At 49.6% G+C, this 15,298-nt stretch overlaps 1 protein-coding gene across 2 annotated transcripts in view; it reads left to right on the top strand.

The window, feature by feature from the left end:
• The window catches only part of GPR161 (G protein-coupled receptor 161), a 41,245-nt gene that overhangs the window by 8,753 nt on the left and 17,194 nt on the right, over nt 1-15,298 (top strand). Inside the window, exon 2 of one of the 2 annotated variants that reach the window (XM_077761780.1) lies at nt 11,425-11,839. The exons of the other annotated variant lie outside the window; for it this stretch is intronic. Within the exon in view, the coding sequence (XP_077617906.1) occupies nt 11,425-11,839 (415 nt within the window). The remainder of the gene's footprint in view (nt 1-11,424; nt 11,840-15,298) is intronic. 2 annotated transcript variants of the gene reach the window in all.

A 15,298-nucleotide genomic window follows, 5' to 3' on the forward strand; every position in this document is an offset into this window, starting at 1 on the left:
CCCCCCCCCCGCCCCTCCAGCTGGTGATTGATGTGTCAAAAGCGCTGGGAGGGGCTGAGATGAAGAGCCCCTGAGAGAGCTGCCAAAATAGCGCGACAGTGACCTCACCTCACCTGGGCTTGTTTGAAGTGGCGTGTCGGAGCACTTCCTCCCTGGGGGGTCGTTTATTTGAACATCTTGTGCACCTCCCCGGCATTTGATTTTTGTTGTTGTTGTTTTTAATTTTTTTAATGTTTGTTTATTTCTGAGAGAGAGAAAAACAGAGTGTGAGCAGGGGAGGGGCAGAGAGAAAGAGGGAGACACAGGATCTGAAGTAGGTCCAGGCTCTGAGCTGTCAGCACAGAGCCCGATGCGGGGCTCGAACCCACGAACCGTGAGATCACATAACCTGATCCGGAGTTGGACGCTCAACGCCCTGAGCTACCCAGGCGCCCCAGCATTGAATTTCTTTAGAAGAGGGCGTCTGGTGGTCCCAGCATCCAGGCCGCTCAGGCTCTTCTTAACGGTGGGTGGCTGCGGGGGTGAGTGTGAAGCACTCCCGCTTGGGTGTAGTTAAGAATGTCAGAAGAGAGCCTTCTGCCTTTTACAGAAAGAAATTATCTTTTTAGAGAAGACTTCTGGGGAGGACGGATGTGCCTTGTCATGTCCAGCAGCCCCTTGTTAGATTGTTGTCAAGAGAACCGCCACCTTCTGTCACCGTGGCCTCCCCGCACCCACCTGGGCCTGGACCCGTTGTCCTCGGGCTCTCGGGCCGTTCCTTTGGTGGCCTCACATATAAGCGGCTCTGGGGGGCAGGGAAGGCCTCCCTTTCTTCGTAGTGGCTTGTGGACTGGGACACGGATCTCCTGATCCCAGAGAGGCTGCACGCTGGGGGATGCGGGCTGTGCACTGCCGGACGCGAGCCCATGGCACTAGTGGCCACGGGTTACTCAGCCAGAAGGAAAGGATAAGGTTTTAAGAAGGAGGCTGAGGTAGGCGGAGCGGTGCCTGAGGAGTCGGCCTGACCCTGGAAGACGGAAGGTTCCTGCTACTGATGTCCAAAAAAGGGGTCCCACCATTTTGTATGCAGCTCGTGGCGTGCCCCAGTATTAGCTGGGGTTCTTTAAGTTGCAAGTGACGGAAACCTGCTCAGTTGGCCTCACGGGAGGAGAAGGTGCACCCGAGAGAAGGCGCCAATTCACAGTCCCGGGTTACTTGGCCAGCACGTGTGGCTGTCATTCCCGCAGCTTTCCTCGCCTGGGAGCACTCTCGTCACAGCGCCACACGTGGCCACGCAGCCCCGGCCCGCATTCCTTCAGCCTCCCAACCTGCGGGAGCCAGGCTGTCCTTGAGCTGCTCCAGCCAGAGTCCTGGGCCGTGTGGCCGTGGCCAAATCGTGCAGGAAGGAGCCTGTCCCACAGTGAAATCAGGAAACCCTTCAGGTGCTCCCACGAGCAAGCAGCGAGAGCCCCTCGCCCCGATGCTGCTCCAGGCACTTCGTACGAATCAGCGGAAACTCGCTTAGACGGCGCCCTAGCTGTGAGGAGGACCATCTTCCTCTAGATGAGGAACGGGAGTCCCCTGAGCGCATGGACCTAGTAAGTAGAGGAGCTGGGCTTCAAACCCAGGCAGTTTGGCTTAGCGCCTGTGCACTTAACCCCCAGGCCACATCGTCATTTTCTGGCAAATTCTGGGCGACCGCAGCCTGAGCAGGAAGGACGCCCACTACAAGTCGAGGAGAATCAGAGTTCTAGGTAAGACTGTGAGCTGAGACCGTCAGCATCCAAATTTGCACTGGGCACCTGCGTGGCTCAGTTGGTTAAGCGTCCAACTCAGGTCTGGCTCAGGTCGTGATCTCACTGCTCATGAGTTCGAGCCCCGTGTGGGGCTCTGTGCTGACAGCTTAGAGCCTGGAGGCTGCTTCGGATTCTGGGTCTTCCTCTCTCTCTGCCTAATCCACCCTCACATAGTAGTCATTCTGTTTTTGCAAATCAAGATACTTGTAGAATTACTTCTTGGAAGTTTTGATGCAAACCAGTTTATAAAACACAGTAGATAACCTGTCTCAGCCTTCTGGAAGGCTGCCTTGTTTTTTTAAGCCAAAATGATACCGATCGCTTGCTTGAGTGTCAGGATTTGGCTTTGAATGACCTGAAGCCACAGCCGGCAGTCTGGCCCAGCAGGCGCGCACCGTCCCTGGGAATGGCCGAGAGGACCGAGGGGGTTCTGGAGGAGGGGTGGCCGTGCGGCACCGAGACTTCCCTGGGGACCTGAGAGGGCGAGCTCCCAGCCCGGGGTAACTCTGACGGTTTGCTGGAACCCCAGTCACCGGCCCCCCGGGCTGTGTCTGGGAGGTGCCGCACAGGGCAGGATGCGGGGGTGTGGGAGTCCTGGAGCCCCTTGTGTCTGGCGGCCGGGGGTCCGCGCAGCCGTAGTGTGAGTCAGGCGTGCATTTCCCTCCATCAATGGGCCCCAGCTTGTCAGGCCCTGGGGAAGCTGGCTGCCTGCCAGGACGCCCTCTCTCTGGGCCGTTTAAGGTGCCCCCTGGGAGATTTGCTGGGGCCTGTGCCTCCCCCTTGAGGGCCTCCCGGCAGAGGCCGAGACTTTGGATCTCCCTGGTGGGCAGCTCATTGGGCCACACGCCAGCCTGGGGCCTGGTGGGGGTGGGGGGGAAGGGCCAGCAGTACTTTATGCATTTCTCCCCTGTCTTTTGGATTGAACTCTTGTGTCCTGTTTTCATTCTTTCGTGGTAACCTTCGCGTTGTTGACGCTCATATTAGACCTACCAGTAACAAACTCTCAGAAGCGAGTCATTTGTGTACAGATCACGACGGAGCGCACCTGCTGTGTGCCAGGCACACGTCCAGGTGCCGGGGGAAGAGCCGGAACCAAAGTTTCTGCCCCGAGCCCCTACTCCCCCGGACTGCTTTTACTCTAATGCCTTTAAGAGCTTCCATTTTGTTTCACATTTTCATTTCCCCCTGTTTTCAAAAGCTCCCAAATTAGCTATTTTTACAAGATTTATCATTGATGTTTAACTTTTTAAATTTCAGTTTAATTTTTTTTTGGCAGTTATTCAGATTTGTCCATATATTTACCATTTTCTTTTCTAACAGTTGCTTCTCGCGCCCTTATTTTTGGGTTCGGGTTCCTTCACGAAATGTGTCTTCAGGTGGATCTTGCAGTCAGAGACAGAGTAAACACCCAGCTTTTGTTTGCTTCAAAGTGTTTTGTGCCCTCTCCTGAATGATCATGTAGAACTTGAGGGCAAGAGTTCTTCTCCTCAGCTCCACGGTTTTCTGGCCTCTATTTTCTGTTTTCCTCAAAAGGAGAGGATGCTGCTGCTTTTAATTGTTACTTCTTTAAATTTCTTTAAATGTTTCTTTATTTTTGAGAGAGACACTGAATGCAGGCAGGGGAGGGGCAAAAAGAGAGAGGGAGGCACAGAATCTGGAGCAGGCTCCAGGCTCTGAGCTGTCAGCACAGAGCCCGATGCGGGGCTTGAACTAGGGAACAGCAAGATCATGATCAGGGCCGGAGTCAGACACTTAACCGACTGAGCTACCCAGGTGCCCCTAATTGTTACTTCTTTATAGAAAAATTTGCTTTTACTGTTTTCTCTGTATCTTGGTGTTTGACATTTTTTATTGTGATGTGCCTTGTGCGGATTTTTTTCTGATTTACTCTTAGAATTTGATATGTGCTTTCATTCTGAGGCCTCCTATGTTTCTTTAATTCTAGAAAATGTTCAGTCATATTTTTAAATACTGTGTCAACCTTGATGTGGACAGTGTAGATCCAACCCAATGTAAGTTGGATGCTTTTGACTCAAGTAACAGTATTGTTATACTCACTGAAAATAGATCTAAAAGTCGTTTTTTAAAAAATATATTATTTCACATTAAGTAGATTAAGCTGTATTATTAAAATGTATTATTTCACATAACAAGAAGCCAGGATGAAGAGACTTGAGGATTCAGCCGCCCAAGGATTCACCTTTCTGCTCAACACGCTAGCTTAGCCCCTCTGAGGATGCCAAGATGGCTACCTCCTCCCTGTGCTTTCTTTGCTGTTAGCGACATTAGGAAAAGCTTTTTCTCCCCAGTGTCTTCGTGAGATCAAAGCCGCTTTTCCCAGGTATCCCCATTTCCACCCCTGCTAATCCCCAGGCTTCTCTCTCCGACTTCTTTGCCAGAATTGCAGGGGGAAGGACACAGTGATTACGTTAGACCAGTCAGGATCTAGCTCCCAGAACTAGGGATAGGATCAGCCTTCTGAGTCACTAGGAGGAGGACTGGGCCCCAAAACGAAGTCAGAGGTCTGCCAGTAAGGAGAAAATCCAGAGTGGTTGTGGGGTAGGCACCCAGCAGTGTTTGCTACCCACATTCTCTTTAATCTCTCTTGCTACCACTTCTATTGAACATATGTTGTATCTTCTTATCCTGTCTGTCGTGAATCTTGGCTTTTCTTTCCTATTTTCAGTTTCTTAATCTTTAATCGCATTCTGGGTAATTTCCTCAGAGCTGTCTCCTAGTTTACCATCTTTCTCTTTAGCTAAATCTGCTGTTCCGCGTGACCATTGAGATTTTTTTTTTTATTTCTAGGAGAGGGAGAGAGACAGCGTGAGCAGGGGAGGGTGAGAGAGAGAGGGAGATACAGACTCTGAAACAGGCTCCAGGCTCTGAGCTGGCTGTCAGCACAGAGCCCGACGCGGGGCTCGAACCCACGAACCGCGAGATCATGACCTAAGCGAAAGTCGGACGCTTAACCGACTAAGCCACCCAGGTGTCCCTGACCATTGAGTTTTTAATGTTAACAACTAAGATTTTAATTTCCATAATTTCTGTTTGGTTCTTTTTCATGATGTCTCATTCTTTCATTATGGTTCTTATGTTTTCTTTTGAAAGCTTTTAATTGTGTTTATTTTATAGTCTCGTTCATTTTCTATTAATTTAAGTTCTTGGAGTGTTAATTCTTCTGTTTTTGTTTGTTCTGTTGACGCTCCCTCATTGTGAGTTGTGTGCACTCCCTTTCACTGAGTGTTTATTTTGTAAATGTAGAAATTCACTACAGAACCATTTTATGTTTACTTCTCTCAGCATTAATTTTTACACGGATTTATTAGTTTGCATTTCTGCCCCGTGCAGAATGCATAGATTTGGTCCCCTCATCAGCATGGCACATGACTCGTGTTTGATTTCTCCTAGAGGAACGTTTTTCATGCTCTCCCCAGAGCCTCAGGTAAATGATTGTGTTTTTGCTGCTTCCCTTTGCCAGTGGGAGGAGTTTTTCTAATCCTTTTTTTTTTAATTGGAGCGAGAGTGGGAGAGGGAGGGAAGGAGAGGGAGAGGGGCCAAGGGGGAGAGAGAGGACCTTAAGCAGGCTTCATACTGAGCAGAGAGCCTGATGTGTGGCTCGGACCTTTGGATCATGATCTGAGTCAGAATCAAAAGTCAGACACTGAACCAACAGAGCCACCCAGGTGCCCCTCTAATCTCTTTTTCAAGGAGGGGGCAGCCCTTCTAGAACCCACACTTTATACAGGGAATTGGTTCCAGTTTTCTGCCTTGTGCAACTCATAGTCACCCTCCCACATAAAAACCTCAACCCTAGGAGTCTTTTTTAAAAAATGTTTATTTAGTTTTGAGAGCGAGAGAGAGACCGAGAGTGAGTGGGGGGGGGGGNATGAGATCATGACCCGAGCCAAAGTTGGACACTTAACTGAGCCACCCAGGCCTCCCCCCACCTGCCATCAGGGGTCTTGGTTTATATAATACTCTCTGGCCACAGGTGTGAGATTATAACTTTGGCTTTGAATTTTCTTTTTCTGGTACCTATGGATTTCTCTTTTCTTTTCTTCTCTTTTCTTGTCTTTTCTTTTCTTTTCTTTTTCCTTTCCTTTCCTTTCCTTTCCTTTCCTTTCCTTTCCTTTCCTTCTTTCTTTCTCTCTCTCTTTCTCTCTCTCTCTCTCCTTCCTCCCTCCTTCCCTCCCTCCCTTCCTTCCTTCCTTTCTTGTCATATTTAACCCAGCATTTCTATGACTTTGGAGTGGGAAAGATGTTCACATAGCCTGAGTCCACCTGGTTGCCGGATATGATTCCCTTAATAAGTGACAAATATTCTGCTTTGCTTGGGTAATAAAGTACTTCCTGTTCATTCTCTCATTTGCCTTTTATAGTTTCAATTTTTTTTTTTAAGTTTTAACATTTATTTATTTTTTGAGAGACAGAGAGCGACAGAGAACGAGCAGGGGAGGGACAGAGAAGGGAGACACAGAATCCAAAGCAGGCCCCAGGCTCTGAGCTGTCAGTACAGAGCCTGACGCAGTGCTTGAACCCACGAATTGTGAGATCATGACCTGAGCCGAAGTCAGACGCTTAACCGACTGAGCCACCCAGGCGCCCCTAGTTTCAATTTTTTAATCTTTGTGACTGCATTCTGGGAAATTTTCTTGGACCTGTTTCTGTTTGGATCAGGACTTTGCACTGATGCCTCTAGTAACCAGTCTAACAGCACAGGGTTCTTCCTCTCCTTTCCCGCTCACATAATCCATGGCTCCTTTCTCCCACAAACGTGTGCTCGGTTGCTCTACACTCAAAATTGTTGTAAAATTACAAAGCCATTAACAACATCCATATGATTGGACATACACAACAGATTATAAGGGAACGTTACTTGGAGAATCACTTAAATTAAAGGTAAATCCTTATTTATGCTTTTATGATAAAGTCCTTAATTGTCTTGGAGAGTCTCAGCATTAGAATTTTCTAGTAGTGGCTTGTTTTTGCTACCACTTTCATCCTACTTACTTTCTCTTTTAAAATTTTTATTTAATTAGTTTTTTAAATTTACATCCAAGTTAGTTAGCATATAGTACAACTGTGATTTCAGGAGTAGATTCCTTAATGCCCCTCACCCATGTAGCCCTCCCCCCCACACCCCCTCCAGCGACCCTCTGTTTGTTCTCTGTATTTAAGAGTCTCTTATGTTTTGTCTCCCTCCCTGTTTTTGTATTATTTTTGCTTCCCTTCCCTTATGTTCATCTGTTTTGTGTCTTAAAGTCCTCGTATGAGTGACGTTGTACGGTCTTTGTCTTCTCTGACTGACTGATATCACTTAGATAATCCCCTCTAGTTCCATCCACGTGGTTGCAGATGACAGGATTTCATTCTGATTGCCGAGTAATACTCCAGTGTGTGTGTGTGCGCGCGTGCGCGCACATCACATCTTCTTTATCCATTCATCCATCGATGGATGTTTGGGCTCTTTCCATACTTGGGCTGTTGCAAAACACTGTGTTTTAAACGCTACTTGATGTAATTTTTTCTCTGTATGGTTATGTCATCCCTCTGCTGTTCGTTAGGCTTATTTTTTTCTGTTTGCAATATTTTTGTTTACTTTTTGCAACCATTTGCATTTAACATTTTTTAGTATATAAAATATTTACCCAGTTCAAAAATCAAAACTGTAAAATTAAATACTTAGAGAAGTTTTGCTGCCATCTATACTTTAGTTTCTGGTTCTCTTTCTGGCTTTTCTTTTTGCGTAAGTAAACATGTATTTATGCATATTTATGTATGGATATAGTCTTGTTTTCCCTTCTTTCTCACATTTTTCCATTTTTTAAGAAATGAGTGCCTCAATGAGTAGAATAACTTTGTGCGTCTGTTCTTCTTTTTTTTTTTTAATTAAAAAGAATTTATTTATTTAATTGTTTTTAAGTAGGCTTCCCACCCAGCACAGAGTCTTATGCAGGGCTTGAACCCACGACTCTTTGAGATCAAGACCTGAGCTGAGATCAAGAGTGAGGTGCTTAATCACCTGAGCCACCCAGGTGCCCTTGCATCTGTTATTTCCCATGAACTTCTGTCTTCAGGCCAATACGTGGGAATAGAGTCACTGGGTCCGAGGCTACGTGCTTGTGTAGCTTTGTTAGATATTGCCACTTTCCCCTCCCCTGGGCTTTCCCTTTTGCGCGCACATCTGGAACGCGGGGGGGGGGTGCCCTCTCCCCGCAGCCCCACCAGCAGAGTGGGAAACAGAAGGAACGGTATCTTTATGTAGTTCTGTGTGCATTTCTCTTGTTTTCATTTAAATGGGGGATCTTCTCCTATCTTTAAGTACGATTGGTATCTCTGTGAACTGTTTACATCTTTTCATGCCCAGTTTTATTGAGATATAAATTGATACATTAACATCGTGTAAGTTTAAGGTGTACAACTAGATGATTTGATGGATGCATATATGGTGAAATGATGCCCACGAAAGTCTAGTTAACGTCGATCTCCTCAGATAACTACATTTGTCTCTGTTTATATCTTTTGCTCACTTTTCTGTTTTTTTCACCCTTTCTATTTTTTTGGAATTATTTATAAATTGGAATGATTAGTCCTTTCTTTGTGACATAAGTTCTAAACATTTTCTCCTAGCTCGTCATTTGTAAATGACTCAAAATCTGTTTTACCACCATATTCTCACTTGTACAGTTAAGAATAATATGCTTATGTGGGACCTTTATTTTGAGATTAAGACCCAATTAATAATTTACTTGTAAGAGTTAACAAACGCCCAGTTGGTTAAGTGTCTGCCTTTTGCTCAGGTCATGATCTCATTGTTTGTGAGTTCGAGCCCCACACGGGGCTCTCTGCTGTCAGCACAGAGCCTGCTTTGGATCCTCTGTCCTCCTTTCTCTCTGCCCCTCCCCTGTTCACGCTTTCTTTATCTCAAGAATACATAATAAACATTTAAAAAAAAAAAAAAAAGAGCCACCTAGGTGGCTCAGTCGGTTATATGCCTGACTCTTGGTTTTGGCTCAGGTCATGATCTCACAGTTCATGGGTTCCAGCCCGCGCCAGGCTGCGCACTGCTGGTGCAGAGCCTGCTTGGGAATCTCTCTCTCTCTCAAAAAATAAATAAATAAACTTAAAAAAAAAAAGAGTTAACAATATACAGAACTCACAAAATAAAGACAAAACCCAGAAGTAACCTTACAGCCTTTATAGGTAGAAGGCGTACCTGTAGAGTATATTCATCACACAAAGCTGGAGTAAGTAACAAATTGCATAACTGAATCAAAACTCAGAATATTTCAGCAGCCTGGAAATATAGGCCAGAATGCACAAAATAAAATTTAGTAGAAATAATGTGTTGTATTTAGGCTTAAAAACATTAATTCCATAAGTTCAAAATTTGGGATACCTGCCTTCACAGAAATTCATACATGTATATATGTATGTATGTATGTATGTATCTATGTTATCTAATTATTTATCTATCTATCTAAGCTTTGGGTTTTGTTGACCACACACTTAGCTAAGCCCCACCGATGACAGTTGCTGAAAGAAAATGCATTCTTAGAGGGAGCAGTACAGGACATTGTCCTAGTGATGGAGAAAATTGCCCCCTTGTGCCCGACACTCACCAGACCACATCCAGAATGGCATGTTCAGTTTTGGGGACCACAGATCAAGAGGGTCCTAGTCATCTGTGAACAAGTCCAAAGCTGAATTAATGAAGAGTCTGGAAGTTGTATTGGGAACCCGGGAGACGAAATCTGGAGAAGGGAAAGCAAGAAACTTGTGAAGCATTTAAATAAAGACTGTCAGGTGGAGGAGGGGGATTAGAATTATTCAGTGCTGGGCGCTTGGGGGGGCTCAGTCAGTTTGGCATCCGACTTCGGCTTCAGGTCATGATCTCACGGTTTGTGGGTTCGAGCCTCGCATTGGGCTTCTGTGCTGACAACTCAGAGCCTGGAGCCTGCTTACGATTCTGTGTCCCCCTCTCTCTTTGTCCCCCCCCTTCAAAAATGGATAAACGTTAAAAAATTTTTTTTAAATTATTTGGTGCTGCTCAAGCCAGCAGCCTCGGGTCTGTGGTTCTGACCCACCACTGTCAGGCTCACTGTAAAGGGAAGCTTTCTAGCCAGCACCCAAGACTTCTGGGAGGGGAAGAAGGGCTGCCTCCTAACCCACCTGCTCCCTGTGGCCAGAAGGCTTTGGACAGAGGCGTGGGGTCCCGGGGCTGCGGGGAAGGCTCTGCGCTGTGTGTGGGCAGTACAGGCACCAGGGTCCTTGTCATCTGGCTCATGGAGAGAAGTCTTTGGTGTCTTCTGTGTGTTGGGAACAGGAGCAGCTGGGGGAAGTGATCTGTGGGATTTTTTGGCTGGTTAAAGTAGATGAAAGTTCTAGAGGGACATGCATCTGTAGGATTTAATGGTTACATGTCAGCCTTGCGCTTTAGCCGAGATTCTGCGCCAGTTTCCTCAGCGGAGGGGCTGCGCCTTATAGAGCGTGGGGTCTGTGGGCCGAGAGCCTGCACTTGCCCGTTTAGAACTAGCGCTGGGCTCCGTGGCCCCCGGCACCACGTCTCGCAAGAGCAGTGATGATGTTTCAGGATGGATTGCCCTTGTTGAGACCCTGCTCAGGGAGCATTAGTTCCTCTGATGGTCTTCTTAAAAAACGTTTATATATTTTGAGAGAGAGAATGAGAGAGCAAATATGTGTGAGCAGGGGAGGGACAGAGCGAGAGGGAGAAAGAATCTTTTTTTTAAATGTTTATTTTTGAGAGTGAGCGAGCGTGTACCAGCGGGGAGGGGCAGAGAGAGGGGGACAGAGGATCTGAAGCGGGCTCTGCGCTGACAGCACAGAGTCCAGTGCGGGGCACTGAGATCATGATCTGCGCCAAAGCTGGACGCTCAACTGACTGAGTCCCCCAGGTGCCCTGGTGAGAGGGAATCTTAAGCAGGCTCCACACCCAGCAGGGAGTCCCATGTGGGGCCCCACGTGGGTCCCAATCCCAGGACTGTGAGATCATCACCTGAGCCTAGATCAGGAGTCAGACACCCAATTGACTGAGCCACCCAGGCGCCCCTCTGTGATAATCTTGTCAAATGTTAACGGGTACAGGAATCAACTGGGATTAGAATGCAGATTCTGATTCAGGAAGCCAGAGGTGTGCCTGAGCCGTAGGCTGCCAGTGATGCTGCTTCAGGGACCTCCCTGAGTTGCAGGGGCCCCAAAGAGGCAGTTCCCCACAGCGCGTCCCCCAGAGACCATTTGTAACAGGATCGCCTGCCCCCTGCTGGTTTACGACGCAGACTCCTAGGCTGGACCTCGGGTCTCTGGGAGCAGCCTGTCTGGGCGGGGGCCCGAGAATCAGATCTTTGGCTGGCGCTGCAGGTGCTTCCTAAGTACATGACAGGGTTGGACCCACTGGCCTTGGGAGAAAGCGAATAGGATGGTTTAGACTGGACGAGCACATCGCTCAAGGAGGCCGCCACGCGGAGCCGCACACGATGTCGGCTGGAGACAGCAGGCCAGTGGGGAAGACTGGCTGAGGGTCGCCGGACGGGCAGCAGAACTGGGGCTCCGCTGCTCTTCTCTCCAGTGCATAGGGCGCGACCTGATGAGCTTTCCCCCGTGCCCTGGTCCCACCTTCTCTTTCTAGTCGTCCGGCATGCTCTGCCCACCGCACGCCGAGGTGCCCTGACCATGAGCCTCAACTCCTCCCTCGGCCACAGGAAGGAGCTGAGTAACCTCACGGAGGAGGGTGGCCAAGAGGGCGTCGTCGTCACCGACTTCGTCGCCATCATCATCATCACCATCTCCGTCTGCCTGGGTAACCTGGTCATCGTGGTCACCTTGTACAAGAAGTCCTACCTCCTCACCCTCAGCAACAAGTTCGTCTTCAGCCTGACCCTGTCCAACTTCCTGCTGTCCGTGCTGGTGCTGCCGTTCGTGGCCACCAGCTCCATCCGGAGGGAATGGATCTTCGGCGTGGTCTGGTGCAACTTCTCCGCCCTTCTGTACCTGCTGATCAGCTCGGCCAGCATGCTCACGCTCGGGGTCATAGCTGTCGACCGGTAAGCTTGCCCGTGCGTGCAGGGGAGGGGCGTCATCTCGATTTAGCTCCTTGGGCCGGTGTCAGGGGGCTCCGCCAGGGGGAGGAGGAGGAAGCAGAGCTCTGCCTCATCTTCCATGCCTCCAACCAGAGCAGCCCTGATTTTATCTCATCTACACAGCGTGTAGTTTTAGTCTTTAGAAGAAGTTCCGTCGCTTAAAAAGAACGTTCTCGAAGTCTCTGGCTCACACTTTAAGGATGAGAAAAAGCAGCCGAGGAGAGTGATGAGTCAGAGATACTGGGGTCCCAGAGGGCCTGCCGTCCACTGCTTTGGTCGGGCCCCTGGATTCATCTTGCTTATTGGGATTTTGCGGATGGTCACTTGGTTGAGCACAGGCTAGTGTGTGACTTCAGAGAGGGTAGATTCAGCTTGCGGGACGGGGCGGGAAGCGAGCACGGAGTCAGAGGAAACAGGAGGCTCCTACCAGCCAGGGTGCTAGTGACGCAGTCCCTGGGCTCCCTCGGGACTGTCCGTGTTTTAGCTGACGGGTGGTAGCTGGATGGTCCATCCGGAGCACAGGCCTCCTCGCCGCCCAAGGCCGAAGCTGTTGGCTCTCTGTGGCTGTGGGAATGTCAAACGAGGGAAGCAATTGGTCAAAACTAATCAGGTGGCTTCTCTGAATATCTTTCTTTCTCCAGTAATGAAAATGTTACAGAAAGTGTAAAGACTAAAAGAAGTGATACCCACGGGCTGACCACGGTTTGGTTTTTAGTGTATTTGCCTCTGGCAATTTTTGGTTGTGTACAATACACACTGTAAACAGGCTCTCTGGCCCATGTGGTTTTTGTGACCTGCTTTGTTACTTAACGGGTGACGGTGAGTACTTCTTGCCACCTGCGGTTGTCATATGTCCTTTAGGAACATGATTTTTGACGGTTCCAGGGTGTTCCATCCTGTGGAGGTGCCGTAATTTATTTTTGCAGTTCCTTCATAGCTTACTACTTTCGAGGAACACGTGTGTTGAGGAATTGTGGCTTTGGTAAGAATAAACACACGTTGGAGATTCTTTGTGTGCCAAAGGCAGGTTGTTTTTCAGAAGACCGTAGGGACTTTGCTCCAGGGGCCGCTCGCCAGTATCCTCGCCAGGCTGATTCTATAACATTAAAAAAAAAAAAATTGGAACTTTGTTGGTAGTGAGGAGACATGGGATCTCGCTGTTTCTCCAGTTTCTATTTTTTTTAAATTGTTGATTTTTAACAAATATTTATTTTTGAGAGAGAGAGAAGAATCTTCAGCAGGCTCTGCGCAGGCAGCACAGAGCCTGATTTGGAACTTGAACTCATGAACGGTGAGATCATGACCTGAGCCGAAATCAAGTTTTAACTGCCTGAGCCACCCAGGCGCCCCCCAGATTATTGACCTTTGAATATCCCTTCCTGGGCCCTGGGTCCTATGGGTCATGGGGTGAGGGCAAACTGCTACAGGAGAGCTGAGGATGTTTTTTTAAGTTTATTTATTTTGAGGGAGGGGGAGAGAGAGGAGGGGAGGAGCAGAGAAAGAGGGAGAGAGAATCCCAAGCGGGCTGCACTCTGTCCGTGCAGAGCCCAAGGGGGCCCTGGGTCTCAGGAACTGTGGGAGCCGAGAGCCGAACCCTTCACTTAACCGACCGAGCCCGCCTGGGGAAGTGGTGGGGAAGTGCCTCTCCTGGAGCCGTCTGTGTGCGGGTGTTTGGGAAGTCGTGCCAGCCGGGCAGGGGCAGCTGGGGGGACTGCTTGCTCCCTGGGAGTTAGGGCTCCCAGCAAGCATGACTAACCTGCAGTCATGCTGTCACACTGCACCATCCCGGAGACGGGCGCCCTCCTTCCCAGGCCGCGTGGCCGTGTAGGAAGGGCTCTGCGCCGGGGCCTCAGGGCGCAGGATACCAGCGGGACCTGGACGCAGACCTGGCCCGCGTGTTCACAGGTGGGCGAGCGCGGGTGTGGACACAAAGCATAGGGAACCACCGCGGCTCTGGTCCTGCTTGGGATGGCAGAGCCCGGAGGGCTCCCGTAAGAGGTGCCACTGGAGCTGGGCCTTACCCGCGAGCAGGATCGCCCAGGCTTGTAAGAGTTGGGAAGGACCCTTCTACTGAAGGAACGGCCTCCATTTACCAACTCGATAAGCAGCACCGGACGGGTGGTGCCGGGAACGCACGACTGAGTAAGATGGACGGACACGCCGAGGAAGTCACAGCGGAGGAGAGGGGACGCGCCGTCAGATCGCGTCGGGACCGCGGAGTCGGGAGTCTGCGTGGCGCGTGCGGAGTCTGCGGGACGCGGTGCGTCTGCTGTAGTGCCGGCCAAGCAGGGAGGGGAGGGGGCGTGCGGGCCCCTTGCGGCTGGTGACCGGGGGGTGGTGGCTGGACGGAGACCCGATGACACACGACACGTGGCACCGCACTTACCCGCTGGAGCTTTGCTCCACGCAGCCTGGCCCCGCGCCTGCCGGTGACAGAGCCCGTGCAGAGGGGACCCGTGCCTCTCGGGTTAGGGAGCCAGGGCTGGTTACGTCCTCACCACCAGGGGGAGCCAGGCAGGGCGCTGGCCGTCCCGATCGTGTTTTCAGATAGCTTCGTGGCAGATGCAGTTTACTTTTTATTAATAGTCTGTCATGTGGCTTAAAGATCCAAATTGACTGGACCAATGTACTTGATCCTGTCCTCTTCTTCTTCTTTTTTAATGTTTATTCATTTAAACTTTTTTTTTTTAAATGTGTATTTATTTTTGGGACAGAGAGAGACAGAGCTTGAGGCAGGGAGGGGCAGAGAGAGAGAGGGAGACACAGGATCAGAAACAGGCTCCAGGCTCTGAGCCGTCAGCACGGAGCCCAACGCGGGGCTCGAACCCACCCACCATGAGATCATGACCTGAGTCCAAGTCAGATGCTTAACCGACTGAGCCACCCAGGCGCCCCAGATGTTTGTTTATTTTTCAGAGAGCCTGAGCAGGGGAGGGACAGAGAGAGAGGGGTACAGAATCCTAAGCAAGCTCCAGGCTCTGAGCTGTCAGCGCAGAGCCTGAGGCGGGGCTCGAACTCACTCACCGGTTAGATCATGACGTGAGTCAAAGTCAGATGGTTAAGTGATGAGCCACACAGGTGCCCTGATCCTGTGCCCTTCTAAATGACATATTTATGTATTCTTTCCACCTGCTTCATTTCGGTACATTAACTTTATTCCATCTTGATAATTTTGGAGGTCACATATTTGCCTTAGTCTTTTGGAAACCTAAAGATGCAACTGTGTGTGAGTGTGTGTGTGTGTGTGTGTGAGAGAGAGAGACACAGGGAGGGAGGGATGGGCAGATGTGGAGGGGTAGGGAGGGAAGGTGAGGGAGGGAGAGGGGGAGAGAGAGAAGAGAGCAGGAAGGAAGAAGAACAGAGAACAGAACTAGAGGAGAGAGCTGGGAACATCTCTAAGAAAGTGGAAATGGACAGGACCCC

Source organism: Crocuta crocuta, unplaced genomic scaffold (assembly GCF_008692635.1).
Source record: "Crocuta crocuta isolate KB4526 unplaced genomic scaffold, BGI_CrCroc_1.0 scaffold243, whole genome shotgun sequence".
In the NCBI taxonomy this organism is placed as follows: Eukaryota; Metazoa; Chordata; class Mammalia; order Carnivora; family Hyaenidae; genus Crocuta; species Crocuta crocuta.